General features: G+C 55.2%; 6 protein-coding genes across 6 annotated transcripts; 4 read left to right on the top strand and 2 right to left on the bottom strand.

The window, feature by feature from the left end:
• Positions 1-4484: 4484 nt before the first annotated feature.
• Positions 4485-6376, bottom strand: EV422DRAFT_594261 (uncharacterized protein). Its single transcript, XM_053073578.1, has 2 exons — positions 6076-6376; positions 4485-6007 (listed from the first exon to the last, which is right to left on the bottom strand). The coding sequence occupies exon 2, from the start codon at positions 6005-6007 to the stop codon at positions 4760-4762; it is 1248 nt and encodes a 415-aa protein (XP_052930431.1). The 5' UTR covers positions 6076-6376; the 3' UTR covers positions 4485-4759.
• A 106-nt stretch (positions 6377-6482) lies between these two features.
• Positions 6483-7550, top strand: EV422DRAFT_512964 (uncharacterized protein). The gene has a single exon (XM_053069119.1). The coding sequence runs from the start codon at positions 6525-6527 to the stop codon at positions 7512-7514; it is 990 nt and encodes a 329-aa protein (XP_052930432.1). The 5' UTR covers positions 6483-6524; the 3' UTR covers positions 7515-7550.
• Positions 7551-7588: 38 nt separating this feature from the next.
• EV422DRAFT_30432 (uncharacterized protein) lies at positions 7589-11392 on the top strand. The gene is made up of 9 exons (XM_053066114.1): positions 7589-7709; positions 7779-8287; positions 8592-8857; positions 8937-9585; positions 9648-9964; positions 10044-10409; positions 10501-10780; positions 10857-11005; positions 11067-11392. The coding sequence occupies exons 2-9, from the start codon at positions 7907-7909 to the stop codon at positions 11197-11199; spliced, it is 2541 nt and encodes an 846-aa protein (XP_052930433.1). The 5' UTR covers positions 7589-7709; positions 7779-7906; the 3' UTR covers positions 11200-11392.
• A 417-nt stretch (positions 11393-11809) lies between these two features.
• EV422DRAFT_491148 (ESCO1/2 acetyl-transferase-domain-containing protein) lies at positions 11810-13004 on the bottom strand (the record flags this gene model as incomplete). The annotated part of the gene is made up of 3 exons (XM_053067507.1): positions 11810-11936; positions 12023-12121; positions 12199-13004. The coding sequence occupies 3 exons, from the start codon at positions 13002-13004 to the stop codon at positions 11810-11812; spliced, it is 1032 nt and encodes a 343-aa protein (XP_052930434.1).
• An 810-nt stretch (positions 13005-13814) lies between these two features.
• Positions 13815-15116, top strand: EV422DRAFT_563275 (S-adenosyl-L-methionine-dependent methyltransferase; the record flags this gene model as incomplete). The annotated part of the gene is made up of 5 exons (XM_053072049.1): positions 13815-13912; positions 13986-14074; positions 14145-14275; positions 14359-14479; positions 14548-15116. 5 exons carry the CDS (start codon positions 13815-13817, stop codon positions 15114-15116), a joined length of 1008 nt encoding a protein of 335 aa, XP_052930435.1.
• Positions 15117-16756: 1640 nt separating this feature from the next.
• Positions 16757-18303, top strand: EV422DRAFT_30641 (uncharacterized protein). Its single transcript, XM_053066143.1, has 3 exons — positions 16757-17066; positions 17154-17622; positions 17693-18303. The coding sequence occupies exons 1-3, from the start codon at positions 16918-16920 to the stop codon at positions 18113-18115; spliced, it is 1041 nt and encodes a 346-aa protein (XP_052930436.1). The 5' UTR covers positions 16757-16917; the 3' UTR covers positions 18116-18303.
• The last annotated feature ends 491 nt before the right edge of the window (positions 18304-18794 follow it).

The raw sequence follows: 18794 nt of genomic DNA on the forward strand, positions 1-18794 counted from the left end.
ATCATCCTGGGGCTTCCCTGGTTTGAGCTCCATGATGTGGAGCTACACTGGAAGACTCGCACTCTTTGCGTCCGCTGCCATTGCGGTTTTGGACAATACGCCTCCTGGGATGCCCTGCCAACAGAACCTAGCCCGAAGCCCTCAAGAACCCCTGAACCTCTGATCCGTATCCATCAAGACGAGATTTCAGTCTCCCTAGCCCAGACACCCAACACACTGGACCCAGCACCCACACCGATCCACGTATCGTTTATCAGCGCCCCAGCTTTCCGTGTGGCGGCAAGGCATGACCAGGCATTCATTGCCTACGCCAATCTGACCAAGTCAGATTCCCAAGCCCTGGCGACCACTCCTCCAAAAGATCCGAAGGCCATCATTCCTGAAGAATACCAAGATTTTGCGGACGTCTTCGCCAAGAAGAACGCGGATACCCTCCCAGAGCACCGACCCTACGACTGTCCCATCGACTTAGAAGAGGGCAAACAGCCACCGTTCGGCCCGATCTATAGTCTCAGCGAGCCTGAAATGCAGGCACTCTTTGACTACCTTGAAGAGAACCTAGCTAAGGGGTTCATCAAGCACTCCAAGTCTCCCGCCGGTGCCCCAGTCCTCTTTGTCAAGAAAAAGGACGGTTCCCTCCATCTGTGCGTCGACTATCGTGGACTCAACAATATCACCATCAAGAATCGCTATCCCTTGCCCTTGATTAACAGCATCATGGATCGTCTTCGAGGGGCACGCCGGCTCACCAAGATTGACCTCCGGGGAGCCTACAACCTTCTTCGGATCCGGCCAGGGGATGAATGGAAGACAGCGTTCCAATGTCGCTACGGCCTATTCGAGTATAATGTCATGCCGTTTGGGCTCACCAATGCCCCTGGAGTATTCCAACACCTCATGAACGACATATTCCGTGACATTCTCGACGTTTTTGTTGTGGTCTACCTTGATGACATTCTGATCTTCTCAAAAAACCCAGAAGACCACCCCAACCACGTCCGAGAGGTGCTCTCACGACTCCGCCAGCACGGGCTGTATGCGAAACCGGAAAAATGCGAATTCAACCGTGACTCTGTTGAGTTCCTGGGGTTTATCATCTCCCAGCAAGGCATTTCCATGGACCCAAAGAAGACGGCTGCCATTACCGAATGGGAACCCCCGACGAATGTCAAAGGCATCCAGCGCTTCCTTGGTTTTGCCAACTTCTACCGGCGATTCATCAAAGGGTACTCTGCGATCGTTGCACCCCTGACCACGCTCACTCGCAAAGACTTGCCATTCAAATGGACCCACGCTGCACACCTAGCTTTTGAAACCCTCAAGAAAGCCTTCACCTCCGCACCTATCCTGACTCACCCCGACCCTGACAAGCCCTTCATTGTCGAATCCGATGCCTCCGACTTTGCCCTTGGCGCCGTCCTCCTTCAACCCAATGACACAGATCAACTCCACCCCGTGGCCTTTCACTCCCGCAAATTTACTCCTGAGGAAATCAACTATGAGATCTACGACAAGGAACTCCTGGCTATCCAAGACTCATTTGCTCAATGGCGACACCACCTCATTGGTGCCCGCCACAAGGTCATCGTTTACTGTGACCACAAGAACCTCCAGTACTTCATGACTACCCGTACCCTCAACCGCCGCCAATCCCGCTGGTCAATCTTCTTTGCTGATTTCGATTTTGTCATCACATACCGCCCTGGTACCCAGCAACACCAAGCTGACGCCCTCTCTCGTCGCTCTGAATACGAGCTAAGGGAGGGGGAAGAAGCATTCCGCTCCCAGGAAACCACAATCCTCACCCCTGACCATCTCCGCCTGGCCGCCACTTATCTGACCCCACTGGACTCCTCGCTCCTTGACCAAATCAAAGCTGCCCTGGCATCCGATGTGTTTGCGCAAACCATCTGGTGACAGCTTAGGGCCCCCATTGCCCAGCAATCGCAAGAAGACCAAGAACGGATAAAGCGATTCTCCAAGGAAAATGGGGTTCTGCTGTACGACAACCTTGTCTACGTCCCCACCAACAAGCTCCGTGCTGAGATCTGCCGGGACATGCATGACACGCGTTTGGCAGGACACTACGGCATGTCAAAGACCCTGGAGCTCATCTCACGCAACTACTGGTGGCCTAGCCAGTGGCGTTTTGTCAAGTCCTACATCAGGTCCTGCGACGTATGTGCTCAAGCCAAGACCAGCAGACACAAGCCCTACGGACTCCTCCAACCCCTGCAGGTCCCTGACCGCCCCTGGGGGTCAATTTCTATGGACTTCATCACGGATCTACCCGCCAGTGATGGGGTTGATTCTGTGCTCGTTGTCATCTGCCGGTTCACCAAGATGGCGCACTTTGTACCGTGCAGGAAAACTGCCACCGCTGAGTCAACTGCAGATCTGATCTGGCACCATGTCATCCGGCTCCATGGACTCCCCGACGATATTGTATCTGACCGTGGCCCACAGTTCAACTCCCACTTCTGGAAACGTCTCTTCGCTCTCCTGGGAACCAAGGTCAACCTCTCATCGGCGTTCCATCCCCAGAGCGATGGACAAACCGAGCGGACCAATCAGATTCTTGAGCAATACCTTCGCTGCTTTTGCAACTATCAACAAGATAACTGGAAGGAACTCTTGTCTTCTGCTGAGTTCTCTTACAATAACACCATCCACTCCGCCACCCAGACAACCCCCTTCTACGCCAACTATGGGTTCCATCCTCGATTCAGTCTGGCTTCCGCCACCACAACCGAATCCCTTAATCCTGCAGCCGAAGCTCGTGCCAACCATCTCAAGGAAATCCATGAACAGCTTGCCACTGAGCTCAAGGAGGCCCAAGGACGCATGAAGCGCTTTGCCGATGCTAAGAGGGCACCTGGCCCAGACATGAAACCCGGGGACAGTGTCTGGCTCTTACAGCGGAATCTCAAGACTCTCCGACCTTCCCAGAAACTTGATCACCGTAAGATTGGCCCCTTCACAATCACGGAGAAGATCAACTCGGTCACATATCGCCTCAAGCTTCCCCCATCCTACAAAATTCACAACGTCTTCCATGTCTCCCTTCTTGAACCACGTTTCACCATTCCGGAGCGAACTGAGCCAGAACCCACCCCACCAGAAGAAGTCGAAGGACAGGAGGAATGGATTGTGGAAGACATTCTTGACTCCCGTATTCGACGCACGCACCTTCAGTACCTCATCAAGTGGCAGGGTTGGCCAAGCTCGGAGAACACATGGGAGCCAGTGGAACACCTTGCCCGCTGTCAAGAGCTTGTTGCCCAGTTCCACCAAAAGTACCCCGACAAACCCCGACCAAAGCCTGCCAACATCAAAACAACATCCGGACGCCGTGGCTAAAGGAGGGGGTGATGTTATGGACGACGCGTCCATACCATGCGCTTACCTCATGACAGCATCCCAACAGTCAGTCAATGTCAATTCCCTGTCAAAACCTGACATCTGCCAAACCTCGCAGCCGCACGCAGCCGCGCTACCCCACACCTGCCACTGCCTTCATTTCTCCACGCAGCCGCACGTAGCCACACCTCCCAACACTCGGCGCTTACAAACCCTTCTCCATACTTCCCCACGTACCCGCCCACAGCCTCAGCGTAGCCACCCCATCCCCAGTCTTCTGTTTTTATGCTTCCCCCACCCTTGGCGCTTCTCTTGGCTTCCCTCTCATTCCGTACCCTTCTGCTTCCCCACGCTTCCCCAGCCTTCCCAGAAAAGCATAAATAGCCGCCTCCCCTGAGCTCCCCACTTCCTGATCCCCCAGCAGATCAACACCAGTTCTTCCTAGTCTTGTTCTAGTTCTTGTTTCGGTCTGAATACCATTACCTGTCAACAACCTGCACCACAAGTCGCCTCTATTCCGTCGGCTCCGCCCATTCATAACATGGCCGACACCTGTGTCAGCTCCACATCAAGTAACAGCGGGGAGCGACTGACAGCTGCGGTCGGTGTCGGAGTGACACTTGGCTCTAAGGGGGGTGTAATGAGGTGCGGCAGGTGTCACCTTAGTGCGGGGAAGCAAGTAGGGCATGAGATCACGTGTAGCATAGATTATATTGGAGTTCTACGCTCTGGGGCGACTCCTGTTGGAGGTATCATCCTCAAGAGTCCTTAGCTAGGGTTCCCGTAGCTTAGTCCCCGGTTAGGGTTCTAGTAGTTAAGTTCCCCTTGTGACTCACCTCCCGCTTACGCCATGCTTACGCATATGGGAGTTCACTCTTTTCTTCCCCTTCGGACCTCACGTCCACTTTCTACTCCAGACTTCAATACATACTTCACGGTACTACATCTCACACAACATAGAGTTTGCTCAGTCATCTGCTTCCTCTGCAAACTACTGCTAAGTACTCCCGAAGGGAAGAAAAGCCTTCGGGCGGCGCCCTGAGAGGTAGAAACTCTAGAATTCTTTCAATACATCGAAGCGGAGACAGAGCTAGCCTCTGGCAACGGACCTAGCATTATTACAGCTTGCCAACGCCACAAAGTTTTTGATGGAGCACACCTGATCCAAGCGCCGGGTGTCATACATATGGCGTATTTCCCCTCCGTTCCCACGTTTGACAATGTAGGATGTCAGTGTCCGATCCAACAGCCGACAATACTGCGAAAGAACATGCTGATCCTCTGCAAACCCGATTGTGTGAAAATTGGGGCGCAACAGCCCCAGCCCAGAAGGTAGGCGAGGCATCTTCGATACATCCCAAGTACGCACTCCAACATTTGCTGTTGTCCGGGTAATCGATCACTTTCCCCGCTCATTTGGCGTGCCTCTCCCCTGATGCCAATTGAAATCATCAACGAGAACCACGGCGGATGTGTTTGGAAGCGCAAGTTGCGCGGACACGTCCCCTTTGTGAGCGGCAATGGCAGCCTGCGCTCGGACAGTGTTGGGTTGCGGGACAAGGGAGAGGCCAACCCTGGCGATCTTTGTCTGCTGATCGGTGCTGACGTTGGAAAGCTGGAGCTGGGTGGACATCCAGCGCTGGAGGTGATTCGCATGAAGGTGTTGGGTGCTAAAATCGAGCAGGATCGAGATGAACACTCTGCGGCGGATCCTATCGCGGTGTTTCTCACTCCACTTTGAGCTGCGCTTCAGAGGCACGTCCCCGACGACCGTGGTCATCTTCATGTCAAACAGCCCATCGCATGTGGTATTCATATGATCAATAAACCGTTCCATGTTTCCGATAGGGAAAAGGAGCTGGCCGTGCTCATCCTCAAGTGGGTTCTCCATGAGCATCTGCAGCTTTGCTGCGTAGGTCCTCCCCTCAGGCCCTGGCGTCGTCGGTTCGTCAATCCTGTCATCCCCCTTGTCTTCATCTTCAACCTCATCCGTGAGTCCGAGGAAGAACAGCATCTCCAGTTTGTCCCACGGCTTTGCGGATGAACCTTCGAGGACACCAGATGTTGTACGGGACTGGCTGCGGCGACCTTCAGCGTCAGGAGGGGCATTACCTCTAAACTTCCACTGAAGTGGGCGCATGAGTCGCTTGGGGAGGCGAATATCAACGTGAGACTGAGTACGCACAGTGGGAGGGGGCAGGTTGGCAGCATCGCCACTGGGGGGAGGAGTGCTGTCACCGCTGGGGGGAGGAGTGCCGTCACCGCTGGGGGGAGGAGTGCCGTCACTGCTGGGGGGAGGAGTGTCACCGCTGCGGGGAGAAGTGCCGTCACCGCTGGGGAGAGGAAGCGTGCTCCGCCAATCCGCTCTCACTTTCTTCATGCAGGACTTGCACCCGTACAACTGCACTGTGTCGGCAAGCTCGGGGGCCCGTAGATGGAAGTGTTGGGAAGTACGCAGCCAGGAACGCATTTCTTCATTCAAGAGAGTGAAGTGTTGGGCAACTCCCTTGGCACTGCTGGCCTTGCGGCGGAGGGGAGCTCTTGAACAGGGCTCATTTGATGTCTGATTCCATATATCGCAAAACACATGGGTTTCCCTGTCCTTTGCCACCGCCGCACGGAGCAACTGGTTCCGGGTCTGTGGCATCTAAAACTTGATGCCCAAGTCAATATGAGCGTGCCCGTTCTGAAATATAGAGGACACATTCTCCATACCCTTTGTGTCAACGTGCTAGGAGGGCTTCTTCCACTTTCGCAGGGCGCCAAAGGTTTGCTAGTAGCACGTTGTTTGGGGGTTGGCGCTTTTCAGGAGTTCTGCTTAGTAAAGGTCAGCAATCCAAATACTTCCTGCCCTAAACAGACCAGCTAGCGTTGCTCCTCATACCTGGTTTAGATATCCCACAAAGGCTCAGGTCAGTTGGGTGTGTGTGGTTTCGCCATTCCCAAAAGCAATGTTGAAAAAGGAGCTGTGGAAAAAGCGTCGGCGGAGTTGTCGCGGCGCAACTGCGCGAACGTATGTGAGCGCTGAGTCAGAAGAGAAGGAAAGCGCGTTTCTTGTCAAAAGCTCAGCCCTGTCCCCTGTCTGCCTGTGCTGAGTGTGCCTGATCGTTCCCCAATTGTCCAAGTTGTCTTCCAAATTGTCAAACCCATTAGTTCGCATCTATATGGTCCACCTCACCATTTGCAACCCCAACAACACCAAGCTGGCAGTGGTGTATGTCGGCCGGGAGTCCACAGATTATGTCAAAAAGGGCGATGTCCTGACATACCTCTCCATCCTCACGGGCACGCCCCTTCCCGTCCTTACCGAGCATTACATCCTCCAAAAAGGCACAAAGCCGTCCGGCACGACAGCTGCCACCGGTGACTTACGTTCCGGTCACTATGTCATCTTCCCGAAATCTCCGAGCCATCCCCAACTTCAACCTGTCGGAGGACCATCTCCCACCCTTTTCCCACAGAAAAAGCCATCGTCGAAACCCCCGAGCCAAACCGACCTAACCACCACTGTTGGAGCTCTCTCGCTGGAAGACACAACCGGGGAGGATGAGTCCGACCCCACTCCGGAAGAGGTGCAACGATACGCCAGGTTCACGCTTTTTCTCGCCCTCTGGGACCGACGCTGTGTGGTGACAGGAAACGCATATCCCAACCTCTTGGTCGGCGCCCACATCATCCCCCACAGCTGGAAGCAACGTCAATACATCGGGCTTCCCCAAGAGATCACGGAGGTGCTCTCATTTGGTTACGAGGAGATGGGCGTGAACGATGTTTGCAACGGTGCCTTGATGGACTCGGCTGTCCACACTGCATTTGACTTGCAGTACTGGTCGGTCCTGTGGGAGGATACTACAAAGAAATGGCGCATAGTGGCGATGTCGAAGGAGGTCCCGGCTGGGTTGGTGGGCAAATACCTATTGACCCCGGACCCAGGTGTGGCAGCCGACGGGGGGAGCTACGAGGACTTGTTCATCAACCCTGAATTCCTAGAGTATCACTTCAAAACGGCGGTACTAAGACGTATGAAAGGGGGAGGGGAAATAGACAACTTGGCGGACAAGTCTACGCGAGATGTAATCAAGGTTTGGTCGGATGACCAGACCTTTGCTAGATACGTCGCATCGGGCGGGGATTTGTCAGAAGCGGTGGACTGAGATGGAGAGTGTGATGGTGATTTACATAGCGTTTATGTAGCAATACGTGAAGGGCAGACGTGTATGTGCCGGTGATTCACGGATCGAATTTCATTACCTTTCCTGTTTTCCCCATGCAATTGTATTGAGGATCCTGTATTGAATACTTTCTAGCTTACCGTTCCAAAGTACTGAAACAATTAGCAGGGTCATCAGGTATCAGTTGGTGCTGCTGCTCATCTGTTCCGGCGATCTCTCGCTGTTTCCCACGCTAACCTGTCCTAGATACGTTCATCGTAACAGGCCATACGCACGCCAAACGGAACATAGGAGCATAGCAGCCGGACCGGACCTTCCTGGACAGTTTTTTCCCTGCAACCTGGCCCTCACTAGAGTGGTCGCAAGCCGAAACCATGCCCACCCCCAACCCCCTCCCTCCCCCCGGCTACTGGCTGCAATCTCTCCCCGCCCACCCGGTCCTCCACCAATACCCTCCCTCCCCTTCCGAATTCTCCAGCCCAGATATCTCCCTCATCCCGCCCGGCGACGACGACGCGAGCAGCCTGCTGGATGTGTCGAGTATCAGCTTGCGCGACCCGCCGCCCGCGCATCGTGCTGAACTGGCGAGGGCGAGACCGCCGTTGAGGTTGTTGGCTGTGCATGATGCGATTGCGTTTGTGTGCTTGAATTGTGTGCCGCCGAGATTGAGGGTGATGAATTTGAGGAAGTGGAAGGGCGCTTTCGATGAGGTGGAGGATGATTTGGAGGCGGCGGTGGAGATGGCAGAGTTTAAGGTGGGTTCCGAGCGTTGGTTCGGTCGGGGAGACCGCGGGTCGACCAGGGCGAACTCCTTCGCGAGCGGAGCGAGCCACTTTTCGCCAAGGGCGCAATACTCCCCTCACCCACGTGTTTGTTGATGGTTGATGGTTGATGGTTGACGGGTTGATGGTGGATGGTTGACGGGTTGATGGTGGATGGTGGATCGATGAAGGTTGGGATGGATGAAGTTTGAATGAGTTGATGGGTTGATGGGGGGTTAATGGTTGATGGCATCGCGCAATCTCCATTTCCACTCGCTGAAGGATTCCATGTTTACAGGAACTCAGCCTACCCGACATCAACTTCCGCGTAAAACACATCGAACTCAACTCCAGCGGCCGTTGCCTTGCGCTCGTCGGGGAATACAGCGTAGCAATTGTCGCTGTTCCGCGGATGATGTGGACCGAGGCGAAGCGTGAGGCGCTGGAGCCTGCGTACTGGCTGCTTGAGGATGTGCACAGCTTGGCCATTGCGAAAGTCCTGTGGCACCCTCTGAGCGAGAAGCATGTCCATTTGGTCGTGCTTTATGTGGACGGGACGCTGGGGTATGTTGTGGTTCTGCTTGTTCATTGCCGACGGGCAAACTGTTTGATCTCGGAGTTGGGTCTGACCGAGATCCATTAGGATTCACAATGTGAGCGCAGGGGCTTCAACCCTGGAGCATTCGTACCATTTGTTCGGGACTGAACATAACCTCCTGCCGTCGCGAGCCAACCAAGCCGGCTTGTTTGGCTCAGACCTGGACGAGGAGACATTCGTGTCCTTCTCATTCGGGCGAAACGACGGGAAGTGGGGCTCAATGACAGTCTATACCTTGACGAAAAGCGGGGACGTCTACTCGATATGCCCGATCATCCCAAATTCGAGTTTGCTAGTTCCCGAACGGTTAGCGGAGCTTAGAGCCGATGACAGCGCACTGCAAGAGGAGCAAGCCCTGCTAGGCCAGTACTCACAAACCCAAGCCTACTGGCGGGGCAGCCTCATCGACGAGCTGATTTCCGACGTCAAACAAAAAGCCGAGCTGCGCGCGCTGTCAGGGGAACCCACCGCCGTGAAACTTCCCAGAACGGCAACGCAGATGACTCCCAAGGCTCGCGGTCCGTTCCTCTTCCGACCTGCATCCAACGTCAGCACGGATTTCAAGGCCGCCAATGATATCGTGTGCCTGCAGAAGGGACCGCTTGATGTACTGGTGCTGGCGTTTGAGTCCGGGATGCTGAAAGTGTGCCTGGATGTGGATGGGTCACAGCCTCTGTGGCATATAGCTGCCCCGGTAAGGATCTCGAACGTTGCTGCCCCACCCCTCTCCAAGATACTTACCCCTCATTTCACTAGCCAACGGAGGAAGAAGCAGCGTTACCAGTCTGCATGTCTCTGGAAGACATCGACCTGGGCCTGCCCGCCACCCCACGTCAATCGGACGCTGATCATTTCTCAGGCCTCGCTACAGACCCGCGGTACCCAGAGATTGTGTACTCATACCACGCGTCAGGGGTGCACGCCATCAACGTCGACCCATTGATTGACGGCCTGCAACAACTTGCGACTGGAAGCGCGAATGAAGCGGTACGCGCGCGGTTGAAGGATGAGCTGGGCGCACCGAGACAGAGCGAGATCAATTTGGTGGTTAGCACGAGGGGGCGGATTGCAGGGTAACCTATTTATCTTGAACCATGCATCCATTATGTTTCCTTCATTGAAACTCATCCGCCCTTTCCCAAATACATACAGAGACGCACCCGTCGCCGGCTTTTCTATCATCACCTCAACCTTTCTCGGCTACAGCTACATCCTCCTCACCTCCACCCCCCGTCTCTACGGCGACGTGCTCCCGCCCCGCATCAAAGCCGCCCCGTCAACATTCAAAGAAAAGAAAGCGGGGGGTTACAAGCCCGCCATCGAGCAGCGGTTGTTCCAGGAACCGGATATCATGCGCCAGCCGCCGCCGGCGTTGGAGGCGAAGCCCGGGTTGAAGGGGAATGTCCCGCTGTCGTCGTGTGCGCATGTACCGACGCTGTGGGCGTTCTTTGAACATATTAAGGCGAGGAAGGAAGATTTGTTAGCGAGGCATTATGCGGTGCTGGATCTTGAGAAACGGTATGTCGTGTTTTGGTGTGTGAGGAACTGGAGTGTATACGCTTGCACTGTACGACCTGAACGCTCACACCTTATGGCCCCCCACGCACAGAATAAAACACCAACAAGTCGAAGTCCGCCAACAAGCCGGCCTTCTCAACCTCTGGACCTCCACACTCGGCTCCCGCACCGCGACCGTCATCGCCGAGACCGAAACCAAGCTCGCGCGCCTGCAAGCCAAAGACTACTTCTACCGCAAGAAACTCGGGCTGATCTTGCAGATACTGATGGACGAAACGCAGCCGCTGACGGAGGCGGAAAGGAGATGGATTGAGGAGTTGGAGGCGTTGAGGGGGCGGTTTGAGGAGGGGTTTAGGCCTTTGAGTGAGAAGGTTTGTTTTTGTTCCGTTCTTCTTCTGTTCGGGTGTCTAATCCCTTGAGCGAAAAACTCACATGTTCTCCTCCCAGTTAACGAAACAAGTTAAAGCCCTCCAAGACCAACAACGTAAACTCCCCCACACCCCGTCAAAAAAGTCTCAACCCGCGTCTACCCCCATCACCGCAACCGAGCTCGGCGACTCCCAACGCCGTCGCATAGAAGCCGCGCTAAAACAAGAGTACGTCCCCATTCCCCAATCTCCTTCCAAAAAGTATCCCTCACTAACACACTCCACATAGATACAACCTCCTCGTCCTAGCAACCCAAAAAGCGGCGCGGGTAAAGGAGATGGTCCGGCTTGCTGAGGAGGAAGTCAAGTATATTGCGAGGACGCAGGCGAAATCGGGGAGGGGGGGATCAGCAGCTACTTAGGCATGCGGAGGATGCGGCGGCGACGTGATGTGCGTCTGGGCAGTGAGGATATCATACCCCGTAGGCAGGCGGTGCTGCACCTACATACACGTTGCGCGCGTGCCGCTTAGTCGGATCCCTTTCACCATGCGGTGCCCGCGAACTTCCTCGTCGCCTTGAATAGAATAGGGCCACTATCAATCTCACCAGTTCGGCGTGCGCATGATTTTTGTTGCAGTCTTATGTGTATGTATCTCGTCTATGTATGTACAAAGTGTATCTAGGATTGCCGATATACATGGAGAACACGTTGGGTGCGGGATGGAATCGTTAGAGTGCCAGAATGGTCTGTCACGGTTCTTCTACCGTTCGTATGCCGCAGACAGATTTCTGCGAGACTTCTTAGTTTATCGGATTTTGGCCGTCCGTCCCTCTCTGACCGCCCTTCTTCCAGCAAAAACCCTCCCATCCCTCAACTCCTCATCTCGCATCCCTGCTATGTATATGTATACAAGCCCCCAACCCCCACAGGCAGCAGGTACCCCATCCCACCACCCTCGCCTCCACTCAAACCCTCCACTCAAACCCCCCTTCGCGACTCGCACCCTTCCCAAGAACACAACATATCTCGCTAATAAACCAAAAAGTCCTTCCGCCCGCCACACATCCGCTCGGCCAGCGCCTTGCCCGCCATCGTCGGCTGCGAGAACGCCATGTCGTCGGTGGGGGAGAGTGTGTATCCAAAGACGAAGCGTGTGCTGTGGGCCATAATTTCTATTCGTTAGTTGGAGGTCAAACAAACAAAGAATAGATGAAAAAGAGCACGGGGAAGGGGGAAACTTACCGAACAACATCCAACATCCTCCCCGCAACCCCCTTCCTCCGCTCGCTCTTGAGTACCCAGATCCGGCTGATACCACAGGAGGCCGGTACAGGACACGTACTATCATATACCCAAACAATGTAAGCAAAAACCAGAGATGGGAACCTTGCATGGTCTTTGAAAGAAAGTCACCGCACCTCCGAAACGCAACACTTCCATTCTTGACCAGCTCCTCCCGAGGTGGATCGTTGTTCTCTGGCTGGATATCGGTGGCGGTGTCAGAGACGACGACTCGGTATGCAGTGGTGATGCGCTCGACGAGGACGCAGCCTGCGACGCGGCGGGAGGGGGTTATGTAGAGGAAGATCTTGCTCCCCTCGTCGACCTCCGCAGGCGCAGCGGCGCCCAGCTCCGTATTGACCAAGATGACAACACTCAGTGCCTTCTTCCACACCTTAACCCCACACCCCTCCCTCTCGACACACACCACCTTCGCGCCATCCGCAAACTCCCTTACAACACGTTCTCCTGCGGATGCGGATGACGAGGAGGAAGCCGGTCCCCACATGACGCCCTCGACCGCCGCGGCGTGGTACCGCGCGTGCGTGGCGACGTCGTCGGGGCGCGAGCGGGCGTAGGACATGTTGCAGGTCGGGCAGGCGGTGAGGGATTTTTGGCCGAGGTCGAGGTGGAGTTGGGCGTAGGTGGTGGGTGGGGTTGTCGATGGGGGTAGGGTTGTGGGTGGGGACGTCGATGAGAGGAGTGGTGGTTTCTTCGACGATGGGGTATGCCAGTGTGGACGTGGTGATGTAGATGTGAGTGTTGGCGAGGAGAGGGATTGTTCGAGCGAGCGCTTGGTGGGAACGGTCGCACTGCCTTGAGAAGCTTGCGCTGAGGCGGCTGATTCTACGAACTTCGGCGCGGCGCCCTTCCCTCCCGCAGTGGATGCAGATGTTGTGGCCTTCTTCCCGCTCTCGTTTGCTGCGGGCTGAAAGAAATGCATGATGGTCAACGGCCTACCGCCATGCGTCTTCGCCCGTTTCCTACACGACGATGCTTCATTAGCACCAGCGGTCACAGTTTCTTCCAGTTTCCCGTCTTCAGATCCCTCAATACAGCCGGACAAGCAAGCCACTCACTTTGCCAACGTCCGTTCACACTCCTCCTTTGGCTCCTTCTGCTTCATCTCCCCCCCCTTGACTGCTTCAGAATTCGAACCCGCGTTCACGTTGATGTTAATCGCGCCCATATTCTCCTGCTCCTGCCGCCGAACCGGCTGCTGCGATCTCGCGTCGGCATCTGATTTCTGCGACGTATGTGGCGTCTGCCGATCCGTGGCCGCTGAGGCAGCCCTGCGACTCGTGTATGTGACTTTTACGTTCGGTCGGCGTGTTGGGAATGAGCTGAGATACCGCGAAACGAAGAGAATATTGCTCAGCTTACGGTATGAAGAAGCCATGGACGTCGGTGACCCTGCGAGGGATATCACACCTCCCTCGCCGTTCTCCCTTCTACCTCACCTGGTGTCGGGCGGCCGCTGGTCGGTTAGAAGTGAGCGAAGCATTGCTGGTGTTGCATTGGCGATGGCCGTTGGCGGTAGTGCGATTGGTGGGGACTGTGCCGAGCGTCTTGACGTCCCATGTCCTGAGGGGAACGAGGCGGTCGGACAACTTCCGGACAAAACACAAGAGGCCCCCATCGCACACTTCGACCACAGTCCATTCGCACAACCCAGTAACAACGGACTCCATCAGCACAGCAGACGGGCCCACAAACATAGACAGTCACCTCCACCAGGAACGCTTCCACCAGAATGCCGGCCTTCCCCACCAACGAAACCATCGCCACAACCGGCCTCAACGAGGACGACACCATCCGCTCAACAAACGACGACGCTTCCATCTCTCGGCTGTAAGTTGAGCGGCAGCGGAAAAAGGAAGTGCTTCTGTCTTCACTGGACTTACGCCGACTGAAATCGTTCCAGCGCGGCGGTCAATCTCGGCTACCTTCCCGACCCCTACGCAAAGCACTTCGTCCGGCGGGCTCAAAAGCGGCCCCCCGTCATTAACAGAGGTAAATCAAAAAATACCTCTGCACATATTTGCCGCCTACTCCTTACTCATACTCACCGCTAGGAATGCAGGAACATTTGCACGGTCAAAGGCGCTGGAGACACTCATAGATCATTTCTTGGCGAGCGGGGACGGAAACCCGCAGGGGAAACAGATCGTTAGTTTGGGAGCTGGATCGGATACGAGATATTTTCTCTTGAAGGTGCGTTGAATGCGGGATCTTGCAGTGCGACGTAAATATCAAACAGGGTGGGCGTGCTGATACCTCGTTGTCTTTTTTCCTAGTCAGCAGGCCGGCAACCTCGAAAGTATTTCGAGATTGACTTCCCAGAGATCGTCTCAAAGAAAGGGCAGACGATCGCCAAAAACCCGCCGTTGACAAAGCTCGTAGGGCCGTTCAAGATCGGTAAGTGTGTCACCGCTTCATATTCCTCCCTACCCACATTCCTCATATCATATTCCCTTCGATGCAAGAGCGCGGCGGCCTAGAACTCCACGGATTGGACTACCACCTCATCTCCGGCGACCTCCGCACCTTCTCCGACCAGCTCATCCCCCGCCTCAACTCGCTCGGCCTCGATTCCACTCTTCCAACCCTCTTCCTATGCGAATGCGTGCTGATATACCTCCAACCGGCGCTCTCACGGACAATCCTAAGCGCTACATCCACGCTGGTCCGTGAAGGCGGCGGCGGCGGCGTGTTTGTAGTGTACGAGCAAATCCACCCCGACGATGCATTCGGCCGCGTGATGGCGCAAAACCTGCGGTTGCGGGGGATTGATTTGTTGGGATGGAGCGAATGGCCGGATCTGGAGGCGCAGAAGCGAAGGTTCAAGGAGTGTGGGTGGGATGCGGGTCGGGCGGTGGATATGAATATGTTTTGGGAGAGTTTGGACCTGGAGGAGAGGGAGAGGATAGCGAAGTTGGAGATTTTTGATGAGGTGGAGGAGTGGCAGCTTCTGTCGGACCATTATTGCGTTTCATGGGCGGTAATACCGGGGACGGGGGATAAGCTTGATGGGATTGGGCTTTGTCGGAGCTAACATCATGGTGGTTGATGGGAAGTAGGCAGCGTCTATAGAGTTTGACTGATGCGGGTCTATAGCATGCTTTTCCAACCACAGTTTCGCTTGCTCAGGGTGCGCGAAAATTTGGCGGAACTTGCAATGGACGCAATGGCACCTGGAAGGAGCGTAACCATCTGGAGGCCGGTTACGGATGCCGACTCCTTCGCAGGAACGTGTGACTGTTCCGAAGTGATTTCCGCATTCCAGCGCCGACAACATTGCCTTCAGGACGTTTGGGCCTGAGTGCTCTCGTCAGATTTGCTCCGGCGACCGACGATTTTTGAGTGTCGCCATCTTCTATTTTCAATAGGTGACAAAAACGACCGCCTTGCATTCACGCAGAAGACGGCCGAGCCGTCTTTCCCCAAGTCGTCGAAACTCTCGATCATGATTGTTAGCAAATCACGCCGGAAATGGCTTTCTCCTTGCAGTCCGAAACTCCGCCAGAGACCTTCCCGATTCGACGAGGGAAACCCTACAGCAGAAAACCGACGTACAGTACACCGGCACCCTACAGCGCAAACCAGCCATCGATCTTCTCTCGACACAAATGTATCACCCGACAGGTGCAAAAGATGCGGAATGCGCCTTTCCCCCACATTCTCCGAAAAGAATAGCGAGGGCTCGGCCTACGCAATCTTGCGTTTAAGGGTGGCTAGCATCTTTACTCCGGGAACGCGTGCCATACAACGGGAGAGCTGTAGAAATGCCACGAACTTTAATGGAGGATTGATAATTGTTCTACTGATGAGGGAAACCAGAGGGGGTGAAGGGGAGCGCACGGCTTTTATACCCGAGAAGAAAATGGTGTGGCCGCCATCCGGACATCAGAACGCCACACGGTCACATGACCCCTGCGCCACACCCCCCCGCATATTACACGGGGATATTCATAAGATGCTATTGCCGACACTGAGCAATGCGGATGGCCTCCAGGCTGCAGGGAGGTTCCGTGTTCTCCTGTCCCGGGCCTTCTTGCGTCACTCTCCCTCATCTACCCCGTACCGTGACATGGCGTCACATACTGTACCATCGAACGGCGAGGAACCACGTGCAGACGCGTCTTTGCAATATAAATAGAATAAAATCCCAATAAGCGGAGTTAACGCGCTGTCGCTTTTCGCTGTCAGTCCGCCGCTATCAGCCGCTATCTATATTACCTCCACCCACCCCCCGCTTTTCCCCCACATTTGCTTGGGGGCAGAATGCAGGCTGGCATATAAATAGAGGGGTGCTCAAGCGTTCCTCCTCTGCCAACCACAACAACAACGCCTTCCGCAACAACAACAACAACAACAACCACAACAACAACAACAATAACTTTTTTTAAACACCCCTCTAAGGTTGGGACCTGCCTGTTTGGCCGCCCTCTTGATTAGCGGAGGTGCAGAGGTAAACTTACCGAAGAGCTGCACTGCTTGATAGATACCTTCTCTTGTGAGTATGTCGTCCATCGAAGAGAAGAAGGCCGCGCTCGAGGCGAAGAAGAAGGCGCTTGAGGCGGAGGAAGAAGAAACCCGACGGTTGGAGGAGGAGGCTGCGGCCGCGAGCAGCTCGAAGGGAAAGGGGCGAGCGCGGGAGGAGGAGGAGGATGACAAGGAGGAGGAGAAGGGGGGGAAGAAACCCCGTTTTGGCAAGGCTCAAGCCAAGCTCGGCAAGAAGCCGGTAGACGACGCCGATCGTATGAAATTGAAAACATTTCAGGACGTGGTGGCGCGTTTGCGCCAACAGCAGCTGAAATGTCCACATTCGCTGCGAGGGTGAAGGATGAGGGGGAATGGTGGTGGTGGCCGCAGGAGGCGCTCAAGGACATGGCGGATCTCCTCGGGCTTCTTCCCGACACTTTCGTCCACCATGGCAAGGCCGGCAGACGGACCGTAGACGGCCTTGCCTTCCCGGGTTACTGGATCAATTCAGACCTTCTGGGTAAGTCGTTTTTCCAGGATTCCTCAAGATTGCAACATTCCCACGACTTTTTTTCACTCGATCATCCACATTCCCGACCATGCTCAGAGCAACCCTGAAGGGAGTCAACAAGCGGGATTACGGCTGGCTGCAAGCCGCCGAAGCAGAAGAGGACGCCGAGAGACAGCGACGTAATGCAACACTAGAAGCCGAGCGACCTGCCGCTGCGAAGCAAGCCGCGAACGCAAAGGCCCGAGAGCGAGAGCGAAAAGCTGCCGCGAACGCATCAAAGCAAGCGGAGCGCGCTGCCGCAGCCGAGCTCAAGAAGACAGAGCGCGCCGCCACAGCAGCTGCCCGGAAGGAGAAGGAAGCAGAGGAAAAAGAGCGCAAGAAGGCGGCGAGGGAACTAAAGGCTGCTGAGACCTCTGCCGAGACCGCTGCCCGGAAACGACAAGTTAACAGGGAGACATATGCGAGGGCCAAAGCCCGCTGGACTCCAGAGGACGTGGAGCGAAAAAAGGCAAAGCAGAGAACGTGGTGGGCAGCAGGCCTCAAGTGTTTCAAATGCAAAGAGATGGTGAGCGTTGCAACGAGAAGGCTGTGTTCTCTGATAGAACTCGCTCACAGACAAATGCTTTGCCCTACAGAACGACCTCACCATGGCCAACGGGAGAGGAGCCTGCCCGACCCACTTGGCCATGGGATTGGGCCAGACCAGCAGGTTATTGGCTGAAGTGCGAGCCTCTGGAGTACGAGGCTTGCATGACCATGGCCGCGTACCTGGAAGCCTACCCCGCCTCGATTTGATACACGAACGCTTGCAAGGCACCATATGGTCGGAAATCTTGCGTAGCGGAGGGCGGCGCGTCGAGGTCGCCTACGACTACGAGTTCCAGACTGGTGTCCCCCTTGCCGTGGCCAGGATTTTCGAGCTTGGATGGGCAGCTGCTTTGCCTGACGGCACCCGTCAGCCTCCCGCCTCACACTTCTACGAGGACAATTCCAATGCCAAAGAACCAGAAGAGCAATTCCTGGCGAACTTTGGAGACACCTTTGTGCCCAAGGAGTGACCCTTTTCTCCTGGTCCACCAACCATTGCGACAAGGTGTTGATGGAAAGGACGCGTCCATCCCAACCAGCCCACTGGAAGTTCCGCAACCTGCGCCAACTAGTTCGCCTTCTTTGGCCAAGCAGGAGATCGAAGACCATTGCGGAGGTGACCAACGTGACGCGCCCTGCCTCCATCGCGTTCCCTCGCCGCTCGCTGTCGGATGTGGTGACGGACATCCTGCCTGAAGAGACCTACGACTTTCGCAATGCAGAGGAGGACAGCAGAGCCGTGATGGATCTCTTGGAGTACTTGAGGGATTGGTATGCAAGGACAGCAACGGTACGTCTCATGTTTGTCATTTGTCTACTCTCACTCCTTCCCTTTGTACTCCTTCTGTTTAGATGTAACGACGAAACGTTCTGCCTGGTGTCAGCCTCGTGATTATGTACGCTCCGTGCGCAGATCGCCTGTAACTATGATCAAGATGTACGCCCTCGGGCTAGCGAGCATCGCTACTGGTCCAATGGTTGCGCGAAGGGCATGGTACCTCGCACATATGGGGCAGGTTACTTTCACAAAAGAGAAGCGTTTGACAACCGAAAGAGGCGCGAGTAACTACGATGTTGAGACATCGAGACATGGAAGTCTGAGTACAAACCAAAGACAAGGGCTATCGAAACCGTCGCTTCTCAAACTAA

The sequence above is a fragment of the Fimicolochytrium jonesii genome (genome assembly GCF_025526975.1).
Source record: "Fimicolochytrium jonesii strain JEL569 chromosome Unknown EV422scaffold_1, whole genome shotgun sequence".
NCBI lineage: Eukaryota > Fungi > Chytridiomycota > Chytridiomycetes > Spizellomycetales > Powellomycetaceae > Fimicolochytrium > Fimicolochytrium jonesii.